Source organism: Oncorhynchus masou, chromosome 13 (genome assembly GCF_036934945.1).
Source record: "Oncorhynchus masou masou isolate Uvic2021 chromosome 13, UVic_Omas_1.1, whole genome shotgun sequence".
NCBI lineage: Eukaryota > Metazoa > Chordata > Actinopteri > Salmoniformes > Salmonidae > Oncorhynchus > Oncorhynchus masou.
Window position 1 is genome coordinate 34895839 of NC_088224.1, and position 24263 is coordinate 34920101.

Sequence of the window (24263 nt, forward strand, 5' to 3'; positions counted from 1 at the left end):
CTACATACATTTGACTTTTAATTTCACGACATATGGCCATGGATGCATACATAGCTCTATGAATTCGAGTGGTTACATTTGTCTATTCCAATTCCTCAGCTGTTTACCGAAACAGTGGCGGGGAAGCCTGCTGTGTTATTGTTTGAACTGCAGATTGCCTCTTCAATCGAGATTCGGTAATAGATCGTCGCGATAACACCACAGACGAGACAACTTTTCCGTCTGCTCTCGTGGAGAACTGAGGTAAGTAATCTCTGGCCAATTTTAATAACAATCGCTTTAATGTAGGTTAAAGCCGAATGGCTAGACTTTTAAGTGGCTCTGTCATTAGCTAACGGTCGCTTGGAAATTGATTTGAGGGCCTTGCTTCTAGCTAGTCTCACACAAAGGTAATGAGACACGGCCACATCATTTAGCTATGCTCAAATAAAACTTCCAATGTGACTCCAGGTTAATGCTTCGTGTCATTGTACGCATTTTACTCTTAATTACTGACTTTTCTTCTCACCTTTTTGTTTCATGGTGGTTACGAAGATGGACTGTTTTTTTTATCGTTTGGTGAAACGGTATCTGTGAGAACTGACGGGGACAACCTCGTCTGTAACCGCGCTCCCTCTGTGGCCCCTTTGACAGTGGTTGTGGTTTGTGTTGTACGGAATTGAAGCCTGACAGAAATCTACCATGCCTACCTACACTCTGTGGGTTCCCTTGAGTGATTTCAAGACCGATAAGCCATATTGAATGACGGCACTGTAAAACTTTAAAATTCAGTGATTTAGGTTATATTCAGTACTGTTATAAGTAGGCTGAAGAGTCTGAATAGTCTGATTCACATGGTCCAATAATTTAAGTATGTCACCCATGGGCAAATAACACGTTTACCACAAGTACGATTTTAAGTCTGATCAAGACATGACAAAGTGATGGCAGACGAGCATTCCTGTCCCTCCCGTGAATTTAATGTCGCTTCAATTTTTCTCCTAGAAAACAGCAGTACACTTCAGAAATCATTGACAATCCTTTCTTCTAGCTTCCCCAATGATTCAAAACCTCTGATAGGTAGTGGATGGATGCTGCTGTGAATGACTGTGAATAAAATGGTGATATTAATCAATCGATGTATACATGCAGTAACATGTTGGCTTTGAATGGAAGGAAAGTTGATGTGATGCCCCTTTCTCTCTCTCTCTCTCGCAGTGTGGGGGTTGTGATCGTCTGTGGCCGGTGTGCAGTGTGTGGCAGCCCACAAGATGGTGAAGTTAACACCCAACCATGTCATACCCCAATCACCTCCAGGTACTACAACCTGCCATTGTCACACCAAACTGACCACAGACCTGTAGCACTGATCAATACAAAAAAAAATGCATTCAAAGGAACACCTCATTCAAAGCATTGCCAATACCTGCAGTTGGATATTTGATTAGCTGTCAGTGATGGCGTGAAATGTTCTATGTCCAGGTTTCAGCAGTACAAGTATTGTGCCCCATCCATAAGAGAAAGCAGATTAAGCTCAACTAACCTGTAAGTAAGCATTTCACGGTAAGCTCTACGGCGCATGTGGCATACGATTTGATTGTCGGCTAACCATCAACAGGGAACACAAGATTTCCCTCAAGCACCTCTTTGCTGGCAACCCCGAAAGTGGCATCAGTTCCCTCATGCCTTACAATTACTTCCTATGCCAAAAACACTTCTTCTTTTTTTAACTTAAGTATATTTAACTCTTTCCTCTGCTTCCTTCAGGATATTTCTTTTAAGATCCCACTCTTAGTCTTATTCTCTCTAATTTTTCTGTTTATTTTCTCTAGGTACCAGTTAGCCCAGCATGCTTTGCCAGAGCAGAGGAAATGGTTACAGTATCTAATGGAGACTTTGAGGACAGAGAGAGTGACCGTGCAACAGGACCTAGATGGACGGTCAGTTGTTAACGTGTTTGTGTCTGGGTGTGCGCGAATGACAAATGATGTTGCTGTGAAAAGGATGGCGGCACACCTTGTTCAGGAGTCTGTGTCCAAGACAGTTTCCAAGTCTCACTGGGTCAGTCATTGTTGAGCGTTCATTTATTCTCATAAAAGAACAAAGGATGAATGAATGTCTTAGCTAGCCTTGCATCCTTTGCTCCCAGGCTGTCCGACTTGGAGGATCAGCTAGAGAGTGTTAGAGCAGAGGTCAAGGATATCCTCAAGGGCATCTGAAGTGTCCTGGTGAAGAGAGCCATGCAGCTTTCCAAGGAAATGCAGGTAAAATGTCACACTCACAGATGATCAGAATCTGGTCTCTTGGCCCTCCCACCCATACAGTAGGACAGTCAAAGCTATTTTCTGTCCTCGCACCCCAATGGTGGAACCAGCTTCCCCCTGAAGCTAGGATAACAGAGTCCCTGCCTATCTTCTGAAAACAGCAAAAATATACCTCTTCAAAGAGTATTTTAAATAATCCCACAGAATGCCGATAATCCTATGTGATGGCCAATTTGCTTTGCTCTTGGGGGTCTCACCCTGTTAGACTATGCGTCAGACATCTATTCCTCATGTGTCTTTTCAGTAGGCAGGTTTCCATTGAGGCAGTTTTATTCAACAAAAGCAATATTTCCCCCAAAAAAACATTGTAACGTGTTAATGGAAACGGCAGCTATATGAGAAATGTTCTATCTGTCGACTATTCAGAAGTAGGTGATAATTATACACTTCAGAACCAATGAGCTTAAGTTTGTAGCTAACAGCCCCACCCACATCCTATACTAGTAATGCAATTTTGGACCAATTTGTCTTTTGTTCACACTTTCTCACTGCTGAACCGAACAAGTATTACACAATTAGTCTGATGGACTGAAGATAATGTTTAACCTGCTGATCTAAAGCCTAGGTATCTTCAGGTCTCAGATGAGGTTACTCCTCATGCAACTTACGAGTCAACTTAATTCCCTGAGTCAACCCATTCCTGCCAATGAAAAATCGCTGAATGATTGTTCATCGACACGTTGTTTGCCTAGGCTCACTGTTGGAAGGAGAGTGAGTGTGTCACAAAGAGACATGCCCATCTTAGGAAACTGGGAGAGCGGCAGGAGTATGTCCTGGCCTTCAAAGAGAAATCCTTGAACAGTGAAGGCCACACCTTCTTGCTCTCTTGCAAAAGACTGGTACATAATAAGTGTACTCTAAGATCAGCGGTAATGTAAAGGAAACACTCAGGTAACATTAGAGATAATACATACTACTGCCCTGATCTATTAATGTAAAACTTAGATGAATAGCCCTCGCTTTCCCTTCCCTATCCCTATGAACCAGAGAAACCGTCATTGTTCCACTTTTCCCCTGACCCTTGCACTCTTTACAAGCACTATCCTCTTCCTGATCTCACAGCCCTCTGTTCTTGTACTCTACATCTGCTGTGAATGCAACAGGTCCCCAGCGATCTTATCAAAGTGCTGTGAACACGGGAAACAATGACTGCTCGTCATTATCGGGGGTTGCCCAGGACACCCCTGTCCCCTATCTGGGTGGCTCCTCAGTCTGACCTGATGGTGGAACTTGTTTCCTGGTCCTTTCATGTCAAAAGGAAAGTGGAGGATGAATATGCTGGTCCGAAGTTGTTTGCGGACCTTGAAGGTTACCAGCGGACTCCCCCTGTGAGAGGGTTCCCCCCTGTAGGTGCTGAAAAGCAGCCTGTGGACGTGGCTGCTACAGTTGTCATGGAAAGAGAAGCTGTGCCCACCATCACAGATCAGAATGCAATGGCTCCAATGTACAGACAAAAAGTTACTAAGGCTTCAGGCAGCCATCAGTCAAATCAGGTTGTTGGCTGGAGTGCTAAAACGGCCAATCGGGTGGTTTTAGCTCCCTTCACACTCCCTGTTATGGGAAACTCCCATCACTTGGGACTACTTACTGTAGAGTTGCATTATCTGAAGTATAACAACTGTAGATCAACTGTGAATAATTAATCACACCTGCATTTTGAAATGTAATTGGAAACTTTTTGAAAGCATTTATTTATGAATTTTTAAGTACGAAGACGCCTACATTCGCATTAATAAGGCACTATTGCACCCTCTCAACAGGAAGCTCCTCAGTCCACTGGTCCAATCAAAATCAGAATTATTCGACAGGTAAAGAAGAATATTTCAACAGTTCAGGACACAAAGCAGCCCACCTAGGATGGCACTGCTCAGTCAGGATTGTTCAAAAAGGATGAATCCACCTCCGTTCTCTTTTTGCTATTGAGGAAACCACAGACAGACATTGTCCAGAATAAAACTGCCCAGCTAGACTTTGTCCAGAATGAGACCAACCAGGCTGAACAGCCCAGATGTAAATTGTTCCTGCTCAAGTAATAGGAATCAAGGAGGAACAGACGTTATGGACAGTTTGAGGACCAATGGAGTCTGTGAGGGCAGACATGCTTGACCCTGCCCAAACTGTTCCTGTTCAGATTAATTTTGTGCAAACTAACACTGTCCAAAGCAACATTGTGCAGACTGAAACTGACCCGACTGACCTTGTCCACACAGAAATGGTTCATGCAACAAACTGTACACAGGGATTTTGTGTAGACCAACTTTCTTGAGACTGAAACCGTGCAGACCGAGACACTGCTGAGACTGAAATTGTGCAGACTGCAACCTTCATTGAAACTGTGCAGAACAAAATTGACCTGTCGAACTTTAACCTGACTGAAACTGTGCAGACAGACCCTGTCCTGACAAACTGGGGAACCAGTGCACAGTGGAACTGTCCTTACCGACATTATGCAGACTGGGACTGTGCAGAGGGACCCAGCCCCAACTGACTTCAGATATTGTTCAGACCGACATGTCAACCACCAATGAAACCGATGTGGTACCCACCAATGACACTGTCAATTTGGTCGGTGTAGGGCTGTTGCCGTGACCGTATTACCGCCACACCGGCGGTCACAAGTCATGAAGGCAGTCAAAAACCACGTGACCGTTTAGTCAAGATAATTAGGCTTCTCCAAGCTCTGCTTCTCCAAACTTGCTAACTGCCTGGTACTCAGCACCATTGTCCCTTTAATCACTCTAACATCAATGCACGTGTTCGGAAGTCTATTCAAACACTTCGTGATAGCTCATGTTGTGCGAGAAAACAACAGTGATGGCCGCTAATAAAAAGAGGATCCTATCCGCTTTCTATAGGCTAGGCCTAGTATATTTATTTCTCAACGTTCCTAATATTAAGCACATGGTTTCTTTACAACCGGTGCATAGTCTACCTGGCTGGCATGAAAATCAACCACAGGAAAAGCTTCCTCCATTCACTATTTAAATGCATAGATGACACTTATTTTTTTCTGCTGCCCCTGTTTCGATACAGGTGCATGATAATGGTCCATTCTAAATCAAAATTCCACACATTATTTAGTGTATCTAAAGAATAGTCTGATGGGTGACAATATTGTCCTATCGCTTGTGAATTATATATCACTTGTGAATGATGCCCTGCATAAGAAATACTTTTTTTTGCGACTTTTTAGAATCATAGTTGCACACCTCATGTAGCCTAGCCCATAGGCCTAAATGTATCACAACTAAAGTGGCCAAATGACTTCTTACAATTAAGCACATTAATCTGCTTTAAAGGGATTTAGAACCTAACTGGTATACATAAGCAATGCGTGGGTTTCAAGTTTGTTGCCGAAGATAATTTTTACCATTAAAAATGCATATTTTATAATAAAAGCATTATATGCATAATCGCATTTGCAATAACTTTTGGTTATGGTGTTTTCCTGCTAATGGAACATTCGTGCTTATAGCCTACTGCCATGTGCGTATTGCTGCGTTTTATAATAAGAAGAAATAGTCTAATAGTTTATCAACATTTTAAGCTAAATGTTCTGATCTGTTGCGTCAGCCACATTGCGTAAAAAAGGTTTTGATGCTAGTGGCTGTAATCATTTGGGCTCTATTTCATCCCACAGCTGTCCCAGGCTATGTTTGGAATATTTATTTCTTGAATAGAATAGGTCGACTTTTGTACTATGGGGGATAGTAGATTGACATAGGCTAGTGCTTTTGCTGTTCTTTATGCCTACTCATCTTGTTGGCTGACAAATTAAATGTGGACAGTTCTTCCAATATCTTCAATATGCACATATTTGCGTCCCCAATGTGTCTGTCTTCACTTGTAGCCTGTGAGAAAGACCCAATCGTGATGGGAGAAGGGCACAACAGTCACTGGCTGCAAAAGGCATGGAATTCTTTCATTAGGGTGAGTTATGGCCAAGAAGGGGATGTCGCTGTGAAATTTGAGGCATTGTCAAGTGCTTGTCAAATTGTGAATGACAGACTAATGAAGTGTGTACAGCCTGTGTAAAAACAAAGCAGAGCTCATGCCTTTCAAGTTACTTTTTTCAAATAATCATGCAGCCTTACAATGTATTCAAAATCAAAACATAGCCCAAAGTTTCTGGCACAACTAAAGTTACGTGAATAACTTTATAGCACAAAGGAGTACCTATTTCTTTGTTAACCGCTCAACACAGAATTGCTGCATGTGCGCGCACTCCCTCAAATCGTTTGGAGAAAATATCCTTTCTATTTTATTCAGCTTTGTTCAATTGTATTCTTCATAATATAAAATAATGCCACGGAATTCTAAGCAAATCTTGTCTGTGAAGTGGCACTAGTGTAGCCCACAGCCATTTGGCATAGCCAGATCAGGACCTAACATAAGGACAACTCAGAGTATGCTATTCTGCTCTTCTGAATTAAGACTACTTTTTCTTCATATCACGTTTCTTTAGACCTGTCTAAAATAAATGTATAGGCTACATTACATTAATTTAGTAGTCTTTTTAAAATGTAGATGTTCCAAAGGTCTGCATCAGTGGCATTTGGGCTGTGTTTATGTTAATTAATGGTCAATTACCATGAGACTGACAGTTATTTGCTTGACAATCACCGGCTGACAGATTTTCGTGTCCGCTACAGCCCTAGGTCAGTGTCCCCAACTGCACTCAGGAAGATGACATTGACCTCACCCTTCACCTAGCAATGAACTCTGCTCTCCTATAGAGGTAAGTGTTTTGCTTTTAGTCCAAATCGACCATGTTAATGCCCAGAATCAGAACTTACTCCAGCCTGTACAGCCTTTCTGCAGTCTCTTGACCTTCATACTGAACAAAATGTTAAATATTGTGTATATATGTATTTTAATTTAAACTCTTCTTTGTGTAGTCTATACTCTAATGGTGTCTGTTTCATTGGAATAATTTTTATGGCCAATTTCCTTAATTCAATTTTTTTTTATACAATCTGAGCACTAAGGATGTCTCTCTCCCAACGCAATAGTAAATGTAGCCCATCTCTCTTGCTGTCATACAGGAGTGTGATGATGTTCATGTCGGTGCTGCTGACAGTATTGAAGAGACTGGGTGCCAGGTGTCTGTTGGGCTTAATAGCAGGTCACAAAAACATTATTTCCTTTATTGTAACATTTGTCAACCAGAAAAACAGCACAAATCATTCTGTGTGCATGACTTCAGTGTGGTGGTATGTAGCATAATATTGAGTTTGTACATGCACACGTTCGTCATATTGTGTGCACCATCATGGGGTGTAACGTCTCTGTAGTTTTCTTCAGGTGTCTTTGCTTCGGATACCCATCCTTGGTGCCCCGCCAACCCGCTTCTGCCGCCTCCCCAGGTGTCAAAGGGCAGGAAACTGTCATTCAGGTGAGCCAGACGGACGTGCCGGTAAGGCCAACTATTTGGTTTCACCGACTGCATGTTTTATTGGTTTGAATGTGTTAATGTCAGATTTCCCTGCTCACACTGGTTTATACATCCTCCGGCAGCCAGAGTCTCCTTGCTCCTCTATGTTGAGCCCAGACAGTCTGAGGCCCACCCCCTCCAGCTACGACCCCCTCCTGGCCAGGAGGAAGCTCACCCCTGTGTGTCACGTGTGGACGCCGCTTCCACAGGAAGTGTCACATTCTGCCCATCTATGCCTTATCCACCACGTAAGCGTGTTTTAATTAACCAAGTTAATTGCATTCTGAATGAACATGGAGTATATTTTTTTTTCAGCCCTGAATTCAGGTAATTTGCCATTTCTGTTCCCTGCTGTGTCCGTATCTAGTACTTATTGACCCTGATCCTATTTTAGTGGAGATGGTCTGTTTTTAGATCCAGGGAATCATTTTTGAATTGAAAAAGACCAGGGTAGAATCAAAATGTAAACCATGTATTTCTGATGTGACCGGATCTTGATTGGTTATTTTAACTCACTCATTCAACCCACAGTTTTTTTTAGTCTGGCCATTAAATCACCATTGCTTCTGTTAGTTTGCCCACTCCAAGGTGCTTGTTTGTCCAGTGTAGTCTACAGCAGTGTTTCTAACTCCAGTTTGCCCAACAGCACACATTTGTGTTGTTGCCCCAAACAAACTCACCTGATTCAACTCATTGAGGGCCTGATGATTTAGTTGACAAGTTGAATCGGGTGTGCTTGTCCAGGGCTACAACAAATACTTGTGCTGTTTGGGGTACTGGAAGACTGGAGTTGGGAAACACTGCTTGTCCTTTCATGCAAAAAGTACAGCATTGTCCTCTACAGACCAGGAAAGGTAATCAACAAGTGCAACTTGCTGCATTTATGCATACACATCCTTAGCATCCCTCTTTTAGTATTGCCATAGATAGTGTTGGCTATTAAAATGTCACACATAATCACAAGACTTTGAATATCGATGTGAATTTAATGTTAATAAAGAATGTTGGTGATGGTGTTCACTGGAATGTTTATTGCCAAGAAGGTTGCTGACAAATGACTGGTCCCTTTAATGAAGATTGACTTCAATTGTGTGTGTCAGATATACTGTATACAATTGTAGTTTGATGTTAGTCAGTTGTCTTGACTAGAGAAATATTGTATTTTGACTCTCCCTCTCCTTAGCTCTCTTAACATCGTCCTGATACGGGGACTGTTGCTGCAGAAACTGCCCCACCCCTTACCGCACCCAGTCAGAATTTGTGTCCGATGTCTGGCTTCTCCACACACTGTTGAAGAGCGAGAAGGTGAGGAGACTCACAATGGATGTGTCCATGACTCGGCACCCGGATTTGCCTATAGAGAAATATAACGGCTACAGATGCATATGTAGGCCCTCATTTCCAAATGAGGGTTCTTTTGCTTTACCAAAATCCCCTAACTCCTACATTCCTGGTAAATTGTGAAACAATTTGTCAGAGCTTTGAAAGTTGGAAAGCAATATTCTATTGCTGTCTTTAGTCATCAGTGATCTGGATCTCTCTGTTTCTCTTGACCTTTCATCGCCCTTTTCTCAGTATTCCAAGTCAGTGGACCGACTTGAGGCATGTTTCGGGAGGGAGCTGGTCAAAATGCTTGTGGGGATCCTGCACCCTTCGCTGCTCGTCAACCCCTACCAAGGGGAAGCGGAGAGGAGTGCAGAACAAGAGGGGGACAAGGAGAAAGTGTCCATGAGGAGAATCCAAGGCCTCTAGAGGAGGAGCACGCAGGCAGAGTTCTTTCACACAGGACTCGATGAAAGATGAAGAATGGCAGCAGAAGGCTGTATTTGTGTATTTAATTTGGTCTTTGAATTCCTTGGTGAACATATTTGTACATGGTTGCAGCCAAATATTGGCACCCTTGCACTTTTTTTTCCTTTAAAAAAATTGTTATTCTAAAATAACTTGAAATTTGGAAAAACCTTTGGTCTCTACACCTTACTGTATTTTCAACATTACAGACCCAATTGGTAATTTTAAGTTTACAATTTGGCATGTACAAAATGATTGGCAAGTACTTGGTTGCATAGCCTTTGGCCAAGAACTGCAGACAAATGCTTCTTGTAGGCATCAGTAAGCTGGCTGCATCTTAATACTGGTGATTTTACTCAGCCTTCAGAAGCAAACTGCTCTAATTCTTTAATGTTTGAGGGGTGCCCTCCACCAACTGCTGTTGTCAGCTCTCGCCATAGGTTATGGATGTGGCAACTGCTCGGCCTCGTTCCTGCCATCCAGGACCTCCTATACCAGGCGGTGTCATAGGAGGCCCTACAATTTGTCAGACTCCAGTCACCCTAGTCATAGACTCTTCTCTCTGCTACCGCATTGCAAGCTGTGCCAAGTCTAGGTCCAAAGGTCTTAACAGCTTCTACCCCCAAGCCATAACTCAAGCCATAACTGCTGCTCTTTAATCATTTGTTACTTTTTATATAATTTGCTTATATATATATTCGGCGTGTGTGACAAATTTGATTTGATTCAGATCTGGCCACTCCAGAACAGTCCAGCGTTTCTTCTTGAACCATTCCAGGGTGCCTTTTGATATTTGTGTGGGGTTGTTGTCCTGCTGAAATTACCATCAACCTTCCAACCGAGACCAAGTGTTTGGACACTGGGTTGAACATTGCACTCCAAAACACCTTCATAATCTGCTGTTTTGCTTATGTACAAGGCCCCAAGCACCAGAGGCAGCAAAGCAACACCACAGCATTATCAAACCTTCCCTATGTGTGTAGTTATTTTCTTAATTTGGTTGTTGGTTAACATAGGAAGCCCCCACTGCCGAAGAAGGCTCAAGAAAGCCTGATTGAATGCTGGACTGTAGTGGAGTGGCCAGCCAATATTCCAGTTTTAAATCCCATCCAAAACCTATGGTAAGAGCTGAAAATAGCAGTTGGAAGAATATGAGCAGTTTGCTGTGAAGTGAGACAAATTGCCAGTAGGAAGGTGCAGCAAGCTCATTGATGGTACAAGAAGTGTTTGTCTGCAGTTGGCCAAAGGCTGTAATTTTGTCTGCCAATTGTTTTTATTTTCTAAATTAGTAGTTTGCAAAAAAACAATGGGTTCTAGAATGTTGCAAATCCAAGGTCTGGAGACAAAGTTCTCAATTTCAAACTATTTTTGAAGAAATGGGGAATTAATTGAGAAGTGCAAGGGTGCCAACTAGTTTGTTACAAAGTTGATTTTTCCACAAGGGATAAACAATGTTGCACATGGTTTGACTTTTGGGGTTTAATTCACCTTTTTGTCTATTTACAATAAATACTTATGTGCATCTTATCTCTATGATTTTGTCTTGATCAAGTTTGGTAAATGTCACAACTTGGTGAAACTCTTACTGGGCACTATTCAAACAGGACCTTGGTAAAGTAGAAATGTCCGTAATATTACCACCAGCAGGTGGCATTGGTCATCAGTGTATTGACAATGCGAAATGTTGGTTTTCCCATCATATAGGTTCAAAAAGCTCTATACGTCTTTGCTCTTATGTCTACGGGGTGGGATAACTATTAATTGCAGGTTATTTTAGCATCTACACGCAGTTTTTGCCTTTTTGGTATAGATTGTTCTGTTAATCCCAAAATGGTGCTTAATTAATTTGTGTCCATTTAATAACTAAACTCCAAGAACAATGGTGAAGATAAAATCGATACATTTGAAGGTTAGTAATGTATGCTATTGTGTTTTTAATCCCTGGGCACGGCGTTCGAGACGAAACGCGTTGGCCGCAGACATGCGCACAGTCCTCATTGGCCCATACTTTTTGGCCATCAGCGAACAGGGCCCGCCTATCCTTTATAAATTGCTAGACATCACAATCCGAGGGAGTTCACTTTGTGTATCCTACACGCTGAGCAGAGCCACGGAAACAGCTGCGCCCCTTTTACAAATGGTTGTCCAAGTAAACCAGCCAACTCGCCACTACAGCAAAACGATGGAAGGAAGTCAGCAAAAGGTGGAGGCTAATGTCTTGCTACTTGGAGCTGAAAGCGTCGGTAAATCTGGTGAGCATAGTTGAATGAATCCTTAAAATTGAATTGCACTTTTCTTCATGACGTTGACAGTCTGCACCTTGAAGAGGGACTTTTTTTTGTGATTGTTGAAAGTAGACGGGAGTTATGACGGCAAAATGCAATGAGAAATGGATTTCCTGGTGTAATACGTTTGACTGATCAACATGTCTCATTAATTACGCATTGTTGTGTCCTCAGCTCTCACGGTGCGGTTTCTCACCAGAAGGTTTATCGGCGAATACGGCGATATTGGTATGTGTTGGTCTTTTGACTTGATCCATTGATAATTATACCATTACCATCAAATCAATAGGTTACAGTAGATCAAACCATATAATATATATGGGAAATGCAGTCAATCACCCTGACGCACTGCTGCGTTTATATATAAATGGTTCTGATTTGTTTTGTATTTACAGAATCCATCTACAGTCACACTGACCGAATAGAAGGACGGGAGATCAGCTTTAATATATGGGATTCGCTTTGCCCCCAGGTGAGAGAACATTCTAAATCATTTAGGCTACGTGATAATAACTTTATAATGGTAACGACAGATTTTGATTAGTGGTTACTCAAACAGGCAGAGCATACTGGCGTTTTTCTATTCAACAAGGAGGTTAAAGGGTTGACTAAATACATGTATTTTGTCTTCATTTGTTTTAGAATGGTGAGGTCGAGGGACACATCAGCGACAGACAACTCCAGTGGGCGGACGGTTTCATTCTGGTTTATAGCATATGTGACCGTGCCAGCTTCAACGTGGTGCGGCAACAGGTGCAGCGCATCCAGCAAGCCAAAAGCAAGTTCCCCGGAGCCCATCCCATCATTATCGTGGGCAATAAACGTGACCTCCAGCATCGCCGCACTGTCTCCAGTGAGGAAGGACGCCTCCTCGCTCTTTCCACGGACTGTGGCTTCTTTGAGATCTCTGTAGCGGAGACATACCACGAGGTACAACTGGTATTTCACGAACTGTTCGACCTTATCCGAGAGGCGAGGGCGCTCAAGAAGGGGGCAGCTGGGATCAAGGGTATTGTGAGAAGCATGTCCGCCGTTTTCGGAAGGAAGAGGACTGAGTAGTTCCAATATAGCTGAATACGAGAGACGTTGAGGTGTTACTGTAGTTCTGCATCTAAACAGCCCAGGACTTGTCCGTGCATAAAAAGGATGGTTATGTTTCCATATTGGAATAAGTCCATGCACAGCTCTATGATTTAGGCCTAACTGAACTCAAGCCGGTTGGATTGTTACTCGAATGAGATGATTGACAATCAAATCCTATCAAACTGACAGGATTAAGTACTCTTATTTGTGTCGGAGGTCAGGTGGCCTAAAGTAGCAGAAATATGCCCTTAAATTGCCAACTTGTTAGATTGCCTTGCAACATGCCATACAATTGCCAACTGTAAAGCAGAAGGGTTCTTGTTTAAATTCCTGGAAGAAGTATTGTGGAGAACCTATGTGCAATAGACAACTTATTTCTCTTCACAAATCTGTATCAGCATGCAGAATGTTCTACGGGTCAGGTCTGCTTTGTCTTATTGGCACAATCCCTTGGACTATTGACAGTCTATGCAAGACAGATAAGTGAATGTGTAGCATTATAATGGTGTGATCATTACATTTGCTCCCTTAGACTCTAGTTTTGTTGCGTTTCCATCCACGGCACCTACATCAATCACACCTTTAAGGTGTTTTGAAAGGTCAGCCAGTGGGGGACCATTCTCTGTTCATTTAATGTCAATACCATCTATTTGTCTGAGAGTGCTGTACATTTCACGTCTTTGAAGAATGCCGAGGCCTACTTGACTTTCATAGACATGTTTGTCCACTGCATTAACACCCCTATTTCAATAGCCTACTGATTCTATCATTTTTTTTGTGTAACTTTTCATGAATTATGACAACTGAAGTCATGTTTGTTATACAAGTCATTACTTTAACTGTACAAAGTTTACATACTATAGAACTTGGTTGTACAATTTCATAATAAAATGTGAAATGAATGCTTAAGTGAAGGTTGTTTTTTTTGTTTTTTGTTTTTTCCAAACACAATGTCAAGCCATGCTGGTGATCTTTAATTTGCTGTAAGAGGGGAACATCTTCTCACAATCCAACTAGAGGTAAAGCTTAACCAAGTCACATATCACTCCTCTCCCTGGATACTTAACATATTACTGACACATCTCAACAAACGTTTCCAAGGTTATTCGGAGAGAAATCCTTTAGTGCTCTCTTAAAACATCTCATTCTGTCAATGCAGCACCGAGCTCGCAGGACTGAGTTTACCAAACCTAATCCTATAGACTCACTATGGGGACGGCAGCCAGCCCCCATCAACGATGACCTCCTAACCAAGGTCAACTACAAGGGAAATGCAGTCAATCACCCTGAAGCACTGGCACATCAGCTCTGCCTTCAAAGCCATTTCATCCACTGCATTCGACTTCTCTGACCAAATGAAACGGGAACAAACATCCTCGTTCACATCAAAAGAGGGGAGCTTGTGCCACTTCATTGCCCCCTTATTTACTCACAGGTTCACTCATACACTTGACCTTGTGGGACCAGACATGATCTAAATGTGAGATGCTGACTGTTGTGGCCAAACATGGGAGTTCTCTAGTCACAACACCAGGGCATTGCAGATCTAGCCCCAGCAGAAACCATGTCTCAAGGGACAGTTTGGTTTAAGGGGTAGGGAGGCTATGTGGGGTGCTTTGATTATGCTGTGCGTAGAGATATGCACATCCAGCAGGAAGGGTATGTAAACAAGGTCCCGATGAGCAGTTGATAGTAGAATCAGGTGTTAGTGTTCAGCAGGGCTGCAGAAGAATCCTGCATACCCAGTAGTTCTCCAGGAGGAGGGTGAGCACCTCCTGCAATAACAAGCAATGGGGGGATTCCACAATGACAGACACTGCGCTTGAGGCAGTCCCCAGAGATACTTGAGTCCACGTCTCCACACGGTTTTAAAACGTGTATTGTACGTGTCCGCTGTGTCCTCATTGTGAGCATATTCCCTGGCCCCTCCCTCTATGCAAATTATTTGACAGATACTCTTTCGAAAATATTTATTTACTTTAAGACATATTGTTGCCATAAGTCAATGGTTCCAGCTGTCAATGGATTTTAGAGGGTGGCATAATGATTATTTAAATGGTTTTACTTTCCAGATCTGTCTACACTAAGATATCTAGTCACAGTGCGTGCCTGACTACCTCTTGAGGTGGGCAGGAAGATCAGATCACAATTCGTCTTTTAATCATCTACACCTGCCTCAAAATCTGGACTCAATTGGAATGTGGATCAAGATAAAGGATGCATGTTACAGCCAGGTCTAAACAGGGCTAAAGAAGCAAAAAGTCCATGGCCCACCTTCTGTAATACAGTGCCTCTCATTCTTCACCACGTGTTCCTGTCCTTACCACCACTGGTTGCCACAAGTTCACAACTATTCTTCACTGACACTCCTCGTTTAGGTCCCGTTCCTCAGACGTAACCACATTGGGATCACCAGGTCTCCTCCAGGCTCTCCTTGACCTTTACCAGAAAATGCTTTATGATAGAGAAGTAAGTGGGAGTCTCAACTGTCTAAATGAGCTTCCTTTTCTCGTTGTGGACGTACAATGATGATATCTCATACACATAATACTGTAATACATAACCAGCACATGTCCATAGAGTTAAGGATTAACTAAAGGGATAGTTCACCCAAATGTTTAAAAATATATATTTAAAAAAAAGAAGCATACTGGTTTCCTTAGCAATCCATGCTTTTGGTTGAGTTTCCTTGGCACTGTTTCCAAATGCTTATGTTTTAGCGTTTGTGGCGCAAATCTCATTCAGGTCATGTTAGCATTTTTCACTCATGTCCAAATAATTCAAAAGTATCTCAAATGTATTGTGAAGCTCAACAAAGTTACTTATAGATGATTTGAACATGATGGACAAAAATGCTAATATCAGACCCGTGACTTGAATGGGACTAAAATGTTAGCATTTGGAAACAGTGCCAGCCACTGCCAGGGTAACTAAACCAAAGCATGGATCGCTGTTATACCTTGTCCACAGACTGCTTAGAGGGTAAAGAAACTAATTTGTAATTTTGGTGAATAATCTCAGGAAGGAGGACCACACTTGTATAATGCATGTCATATATACTGAGTACACCAAACATTAGGAGCACATTAATATTGAGTTGCACCCCCCCCCCCCCCCCCCCTTTGCCCTCAGAACAGCCTTAATTCGTCAGGGTATGGACTCTACTCGGTATTGAAAGCATTCCACAGGGATGCTGGCCCATGTTGACTCCAATGTTTCCAACAGTTGTCTCAAGTTGCCTGGATGTCCTTTGGGTGGTAGACCATTCTTGATGCACATGGGAAACTTTTGAGTGTGAAAAACCCAGCTGTGTTGCAGTTCTTGACACAAACCAGTGCGCCCTGCAACTACAACCATACCCTGTTCAAAAGGAACTTAAAACTTTAGTCTTGCCCATTCACCCTCTGAATGGCACACTTGTCTCAAGGCTTAAAAATCCTTCTTTAACCTGTCTCCTCCACTTCATCTACACTGATTGAAGTGGATATAACAAGTGACATCAATAAGGGATTGTAGCTTTCACCTGGATTCACTTGGTCAATCTATGTCATGGAAAGATTTGGTGTTCTTAATGTTTTGTGTGCTCAGTGTACTGTTCAATTACTTGTATTTGGTATTTAGAATGAAGTACTATCAGTATGCCATACTGCATACGGTTATTAACGGTGTCCATGGAGACCCACAGCGATACGAGGAATGTACAGCTCTGGCAGGGGGGGGGGGGGGGGTGGGGGAGTGGAAGATTTCCCTTTTTCACCATGGCAACTCTTATTTTTCCAAGGCCTGTTGCACACATACGTAATAATACTTCATGTACAGTACAGCCATACAGTGTGTGATGTAACGTATCTGGGAGAAGGGGTGGGGTAAATGCGTCTATTTGGTAAGAGGTTCTGAGCCGATACTCAGATGAAATGTTATGAGGACCATTCGTTTAGAGCATTGTCTCCTGTTCTAAAATCCACACCCTCCCACTAACTTCCATCCACCCGAAAAATGTGACGCAAGCAACAACAAAAGCTGGGTTCTTCAGTGCTTCAGCCAGTACTCATGAAAATGGATGTGAAGGTGCATGGCAACAACACCACCATTGTTGACACTTGTCTGTCAGGAGTGGGAGGGATCGTGCCAGTTGGAGAACAGGTTGCTGTGCCACACAGACTAAGAGCTGCCATGATGTCATCATGGTGGGACGGAACAGAGAAGGGAAACACGGTGTCCATGGCAACCAGTGATGTCACTGTTGCCCACGCTCTCTTCCCTCACGCCATCAAGAAATCAAGCACGCACCACAGGGAAGATCCCACAGAATGAACTCTACTTCCGATCAGCTGTGGGGGGGTTGGGAGGTTAGGGTCATGTTGGCAAGAGATAGTGGGTGTTTTTTTAATCGGAATCACAGCGAGGAGTCTCTGGAAGCCCCCGGGGGTTTCACCTGTGCTAGCGAACGAGGAGCATAGAAACACACCTCACAGCTTCTTGCAGGCACGTTGTTAACACATGTCGTTAAAACACACACACACACACACACACACACACACACACACACACACACACACACACACACACACACACACACACACACACACACACACACACACACACACACACACACACACACACACACACACACACACACACACACACACACAGACATATACCAATCAATAACGACCAGAAGGCAGACAGGGATCAACAACATGGATGACAGCCATGTCAATACTATCGGACAATTTGTGTTTGGTTGACAACGCAACCAACTATCAACATTTGAAAGGAGATGTGTATACTGCTTGGATAGTTCTGTCTGAGCCACTGGCTTTTGTATTTTTTTGACACCCTTTTCCTCCCCAATTTCATGATATCCAATTGCGAGCCAATTCCGATCTTCTCTCATCACTGCAACTCCCCAACGGGCTCGGGAGAGGTGAAGGTCGAAAACATGTCCTCCGAAACATGACCCGCCAAACCATGCGTCTTAACACCTGCCCACTTAATCCGGAAGCCAGCTGCACCAGTGTGACGGAGGAAACACCATTCAACTGACGACCTAGGTCAGCCTGCAGCGCCGTCACTCTGGAGGCCCTGAGCCACTTGCTTCATCCCATTACTTAACTTTTATTTTTGGTTGAGTTGGAGAAGTGAATCCTGAATCTTGCAATCACACAAAATAAACCGCTCTAGGGATGCTTAAGAACGTTAATCTTCATCTTGTACTTCTACCAAGCCAGCCGAGGAGGATGGCTTCCTTCCAAAGGAGATTTTCCTCCCCACTAGTCACAGACATCAATTCAACGTCAATTCCACATTGGTTTAACATAATTTTATTGAAATGTCGTGGAAACAACATTAAATAAACAAGTGTTCCCAGTTGTGCTTTAAGTATGGGTTGTTGTTCTAAGCATGTAACAAATGCATTTGCAAACAGTGCTATAGAGACGGGTGGGGTGTTTACCAACAAAACCGATGTGTGCACTATTACGAGGCCAAAAAAGACAGGGTTGGCTTACAATCTAAGGATTATTGACAACATGTAAACTATACTTCGTCTGAAAATGTACATTTGCCCAATAAGCACTTGCTGTCTCTCAAATACACTCAGCAAAAAATAAACTTCCCTTTTTCAGGACCCTTTCAAAGATAATTTGTAAAAATCCAAATGGCTTCACAAATCTCATTTGTAAAGGGTTTAAACACTGTTTCCCATGCTTGTTCAATGAACCATTGACAATTAATGAACATGCACCTGTGGAACGGTCATTAAGACACTAACAGCTTACAGACAGTAGGCAAGTCATGTCACAGTTATGAACACTTAGGACACTAAAGAGGCGTTTCTACAGACTCTGAAAAACACCAAAAGAAAGATGCCCAGGGTCCCTGCTTATCTGCGTGTACGTGCCTTAGGCATGCTGCAAGGAGGCATGAGGACTGCAGATGTGGCCAGGGCAATAAATTGCAATGTCCATACTGTGAGACGCCTAAGACCGCGCTACAGGGAGACAGGATGGACAGCTGATCATCCTTGCAGTGGCAGACCACGTGTAACAACACCTGCACAGGATCTGTACATCTGAACATCACACCTGCGAGACAGGTACAGGATGGTAACAACAACTGCCTGAGTTACAACAGGAACACACAATCCCTCCATCAGTGCTCAGACTGTCTGCAATAGGCTGAGAGAGGCTGGACTGAGGGCTTGTAGGCCTGTTGTAAGGCAGGTCCTCACCAGACATCACCGGCAACAACGTCGTCTATGGGCACAAACCCACCTTCACCGGACCAGACAGGACTGGCAAAAAGTGCTCTTCACTGATGAGTCGCGGTTTTGTCTCACCAGGGGTGAAGGTCAGATTCGCGCTTACCATCGAAGGAATGAGCATTACACCGAGGCCTGTACTCTGGAGCGGGATCGATTTGGAGGGGGAGGGTCCTTCGTGGTCTGGGGCGGTGAGTCACAGCATCATCGGACTGAGCTTGTTGTCATTGCAGGCAATCTCAACGCTGTGCGTTACAGGGAAGACATCCTCCTCCCTCATGTGGTACCCTTCCTGTAGGCTCATCCTGATATGACCCTCCAGCATGACAATGCCACCAGCCATGCTGCTCGTCCCTGTGCATGATTTCCTGCAAGACAGGCATGTCAGTGTTTTGCCATGGCCAGCGAAGAGCCCAGATCTCAATCCCATTGAGCACGTCTGGGAACTGTTGGATCGGAGGGTGAGGGCTAGGGCCATTCCCCCCAGAAATGTCCAGGAATTTGCAGGTGCCTTGGTGGAAGAGTGGGGTAACATCTCACAGCAAGACCTGGCAAATCTGGTGCAGTCCATGAGGAGGAGATGCACTGCAGTACTTAATGCAGCTGGTGGCCACACCAGATACTGACTGTTACTTTTGACTTTGACCCCCCCTTTGTTCAGGAACACATTATTCCATTTCTGTTAGTTACATGTCTGTGGAACTTGTTCAGTTTATGTCTTAGTTGTTGAATCTTATTATGTTCATACAAATATTGACACATGTTAAGTTTGCTGAAAATAAACGCAGTTGACAGTGAGAGGGTGTTTATTTGTTTGTTGAGTTTACATAGCCATATTAGCAGAGACGTGGCAACAGTCAAAACACTTCAAAACAAGAGATGGTATCAAGAACGAGGTTAAACTAGCTGAAATAAGCCATTTACAATACAGCCTTTTACCTCTGAGCTGTGCATGCAGTATTGTTGTGATGTCGTCAACCTGTTTGTCTATATTAATAGAGAATAAAGATTGATTGATATAGACAGAGCTTTTTGGTAACGTGTGTCCTTAAACCTATGTCAATTAGTAGCCCTTTCATACCTAAAACATTTTACCATTCCTGCTTTTTTACACCATCTTTTTGGTAAATCTAAAAGAGGTGGGGGATAAAAAACAAGGGAAAATAAAAGCCATGATTCCTTTATTTTCACAGAACCTGTAACCAAAATACAGGAATCGGGTCTGTGTGAATGGTCCTCTGCTTTTTTGCAGGTAAATCCATTAACACTTCCATTGTTTAACACCTTCCTAAATTGAAATGCACCCCCCCCCCAACCCCAACACCTACCCCTCCTAATTTGCCAGTTATCCACTGACATGTATAAAAGCGGTATACCTGCAAGAAAGTGGTAAACAAGGGGCTGTTTGAAAAGGGGTCATATAAACTGAAATGGAATGAAAACAGGATGCTAGCTGACTAAGCCTATTTACAGTGCAAGAGGAAGGTACACAGGCGCTCACACACATTCACATGCACACACACAGTGTGGAGTAAACGGATCACTCCAACACTCACTGTCAGTGTGCCTGAGGGCCATCTGTGTCTTTCTCCAGACACGTGCACAGATTGTAGTGCCCCTCCAAATCAGATTGGTCTATAGAGACCCTGCCTTTCTGTGTGCAATGTATTATTTTCTCTCTTCAGCTGCTCCCCCACCTCTCTCCCTTTCTCTGCCTCTCTCTCTCTCTCTCTCTCTCTCTCTCTCTCTCTCTCAAACATAAACACCCACACTGGAGCACTCCTAAGGTGAGTGGACGGTGGGGTATGAAATTATTAGGTTCTTAACGGTCGGTCTGTTGACGCACAAAGAAGATTAAACTACTTGTTGTCATTGTGTCCTTGTTGCCTTGTACTCTGCGTCTTACTGTGTGTGTATGTACACTGCTTCCATCCCTTTCCTCACCCCACCCTGGGCTTGAACCACTCACCCTCGAAGCATCGTTGCCTATCACTCCACAAAAGTCGCAGCCCTTGCACAAAAGTCGCAGCCCAAGTGCCATCACCGGTTCAAATGCTACTAGCGCACACTGCTAACTAGCTAGCCATTTCACACCGGTTACACGTGTGTGAGAGAACGGTCCATTGACAGTGAGTGAGAGTGTGCATGTGAGCATTTGAACGTGTCTGTTACTATTAGTCTTTTATTTGACTTCCTCCTGTTAGGTACCTCCCTGATCAAACACATCTTATCTCCACACCCATGGTTTTTACAGGACTTTAACTCTCACCTTTAGGGATTGGCTCCTTGAAAAGGCTTTGTTGGATGAGTGTCTGACTCCTGAGATGCAATCAGGACACCTCGATGACTCTGTCAATTGAGCTGCCTGATCTGCATCTGGGTTGACCCTTGACCTCTGACCTACATGGGCACTTTGCTACATGTAGCCTGAGTCACCTAGCAGACATTGTACATTGTATGATACTGACTCTATTGATTGGCTGAGGGCAGATGACAGTACTGAAATGTCAGATTATATCATAATTATCATAAATGTCAGAAAAAATGCTAAAGCAGTCCTGTGTCGGAGGATGGTCTCGTGGTAGTGCTGCCATTTACTGTACAAATAAATAAGTAACAAGGATCCATTGGATTGCCGTTCATATAGGCTCATTTCATTTCTCAGTGAGAAAATAGTACTTTGCCATCAGCGTGTAGTTTACCTCTCTATACGTAACCTCAGCCTTTCTGTCAAGCTCACTTTCTTCGAGACAAATAGACATGTGCGTGAGTCATTGTTTGTTAAGCATAGCTGAATGTGTAAAACCCATAATCGTAAGTAAGTGGTTTCAGGTAACAAACGTCTGAGTCATCTGGTAGGATTGGCCTTCAAGTTTGCTGATCTCACTTTCTTTGTTGAAGGAGGGCACTCTTAACCCAACCCCCAGACTGCATCTTGGCATCCATCATGTCAAGATAACGACTGTCAAAATGTCCTTTTGTACATGCGTTCTTTTACGTTGGAAATTCAGACTGTTGAGTGTTAGAACGTCCATTTCAGCAGTAAGGTGCCTTGTTATCAGTGTTCCCTGGCTGAGATATTAGAAAGCTCCTCTATTTGGTAGACAATGACTCAGCCCAATAGCTACCCTCCCATGGGGAGTGGTGGACCCCTAGCAGAGTCCACTAATCATTAAGCTCCATATTCAATTGACTGGAATGTGCTCAGTACCACTCCCACCCTGCCAAGAGCTCCATGCACGACCCAGCGAGAAACAAACAAATGTAGCTGCTGTTTGTTGATGCTACTGGACGGACATGCAGGCCCAAAAACAGACACGCTGCAGACAGCTCTCTGCTAGACACGTCCGCATTTTTACTACCATACTCCGTTAGGTATGAACATTCAGTGCACGGTACTCACGTGAATGCAGAGATGTACTGTAAGTACGAAACCTATTAAAGTCTTATTTCAGCTTATTTGGGAAGTACTACTGCTGGGTACAGATATATTTTTTACAACCCCCACCTTAGAGAAGACGAGAGGGATCGCAGGATCTTTTGTACTTCTACCTATACCACACACATACATACGCACACACGCACGCACGCACGCGCGCGCGCGCACACACACACACACACACACACACACACACACACACACACACACACACACACACACACACACACACACACACACACACACACACACACACACACACACACACACACACACACACACACACACACACACACACACACACACACACACCTCATTGACAGTGTCTTACTGGCATGTTTGTGTGTGTCTTTGTGTCTTTGTGCCTATGGCTTTATGTAGTTGTTTTTCTCCCCCCTCCCGAACACACTCACACACCACTAGTACTGTGTCTGGGGAGAGGGGACCGGATGAGTGTGACCCTGCTCGGAATGAAGAGTTGAACAACATGTGACGCTTTCTCCACCCTCCAGACGTGGCGTGCTACGACAAGACTGCCGAGGCCACCGCTACTCCATCGGAACCCCCATGATGCCCACGATACGAATGTTGCGTAAAAGAGAAAGGTGTTACCTAGTCAGTTGCACAACTATGGACTCTAGCGGCGTGTATGTTGTGTGAGTGTGCCGGGCCTGTCCTTGTGTTTTGTCGTGTGTTGCTTTTATCCTGCTACCCCCTTTGTCAATACTGAGAAAAGCTATTGGATAACAGTGGAGACTGACTGTCTGACATCTGCCTGTGTCTGGTATTGAGATTGAAAAGAACCTTGTGGTGTTTATCAAATCCCATTTTACTTGTCACATGCTTTGTAAACAGGTGTAGACTAACAGTGAAACCTACAGGCCCTTACCAACAATGCAAAGAATTTTTTTGTAAAATGGGGGGGGGGGGGGGGGGGGGGGGGGTTCTGTTGCATCGGTACCACTTGCCGTGTGGTAGCAGAGAGACCCGTCTATGACTTGGGTGGCTGGAGTCTGACAACTTCCACTGACACTATCTGGTATATACACACACATTATGTGTGTATATACCATATGATGCTCTCAATGGTGCAGCTGTAGAACTTCTTGAGGATCTGAGGGGCCCGTGACAAATCTTTTCAGCCTCCTGAGGGGAAAGACGTATTGTCGTGTTTTCTTCCCGACTGTGTCGGTGTGTGTGGACCATGTTAATTCCTTAGTGGTGTGGACACTGAGAAATGGGACGTTCTCGACCCGCTCCACTACTCCTTGCTGATGCTGAGGGAGAGGTTGTTGTCCTGGCTGAGCGAGAGGTCATTGTCCTGGCACCACACAGCCAGGTCACTGATCTCCCTATAGGCTGTGTCATGGTCGTTGGTGACCAGGCCTACCACCGTCGTGTCGTCAGCAAACGTAATGATGGTGTTTATATGTAGGAGGGGAGAACAGCAAATCCTTTGATCCCTCTACATTTAAACCATTCACAGCAAAACATAGCTACACCCACCATAGAGACATTTCCCATACTGAAATGTCACATTGACACTTTGACCCTTAACACACACACAGGACAGAGTAAATGTGGCTGAGAGCATTTACAGAGAAAGGTCCAAGTCATCTACCAGGATGAACATCCCACTGCTGACTTGCCTCTGAAGCTAACCAGG

The 24263-nt window shown here is 43.7% G+C and overlaps 1 protein-coding gene across 4 annotated transcripts; it reads left to right on the forward strand.

Annotated features, from left to right (window-relative positions):
* The first annotated feature begins 80 nt into the window (after nucleotides 1-80).
* On the forward strand, nucleotides 81-13799 carry LOC135552142 (ras-related and estrogen-regulated growth inhibitor-like protein). Of its 4 annotated transcripts, XM_064983579.1 has the most exons (15): nucleotides 81-243; nucleotides 1198-1296; nucleotides 1462-1524; nucleotides 1812-1919; nucleotides 2129-2243; nucleotides 6154-6233; nucleotides 6956-7041; nucleotides 7349-7428; nucleotides 7608-7698; nucleotides 7821-7985; nucleotides 8921-9042; nucleotides 9313-11780; nucleotides 11988-12041; nucleotides 12209-12285; nucleotides 12456-13799. In XM_064983579.1, the coding sequence occupies exons 12-15, from the start codon at nucleotides 11408-11410 to the stop codon at nucleotides 12870-12872; spliced, it is 921 nt and encodes a 306-aa protein (XP_064839651.1). In that variant the 5' UTR covers nucleotides 81-243; nucleotides 1198-1296; nucleotides 1462-1524; nucleotides 1812-1919; nucleotides 2129-2243; nucleotides 6154-6233; nucleotides 6956-7041; nucleotides 7349-7428; nucleotides 7608-7698; nucleotides 7821-7985; nucleotides 8921-9042; nucleotides 9313-11407; the 3' UTR covers nucleotides 12873-13799. The 4 variants fall into 4 exon arrangements, with proteins under 4 accessions (XP_064839651.1, XP_064839650.1, XP_064839652.1 ...); XM_064983578.1 differs by lacking the exon at nucleotides 6154-6233 and having other exon boundaries at nucleotides 7349-7698; XM_064983580.1 differs by lacking the exons at nucleotides 81-243; nucleotides 1198-1296; nucleotides 1462-1524; nucleotides 1812-1919 and adding an exon at nucleotides 1941-2040 and having other exon boundaries at nucleotides 7349-7698.
* The last annotated feature ends 10464 nt before the right edge of the window (nucleotides 13800-24263 follow it).

Bases quoted from the DNA above. Each gene is read 5' to 3' on its own strand.
- LOC135552142 (XM_064983579.1), top strand. From the start codon at position 11,408: ATGGTGAAGATAAAATCGATACATTTGAAGGTTAGTAATGTATGCTAT. The intron at 11,781-11,987 runs GTGAGCATAGTT...TTGTGTCCTCAG, and splicing joins TGAAAGCGTCGGTAAATCTG to CTCTCACGGTGCGGTTTCTC. The intron at 12,042-12,208 runs GTATGTGTTGGT...TTGTATTTACAG, and splicing joins CGGCGAATACGGCGATATTG to AATCCATCTACAGTCACACT.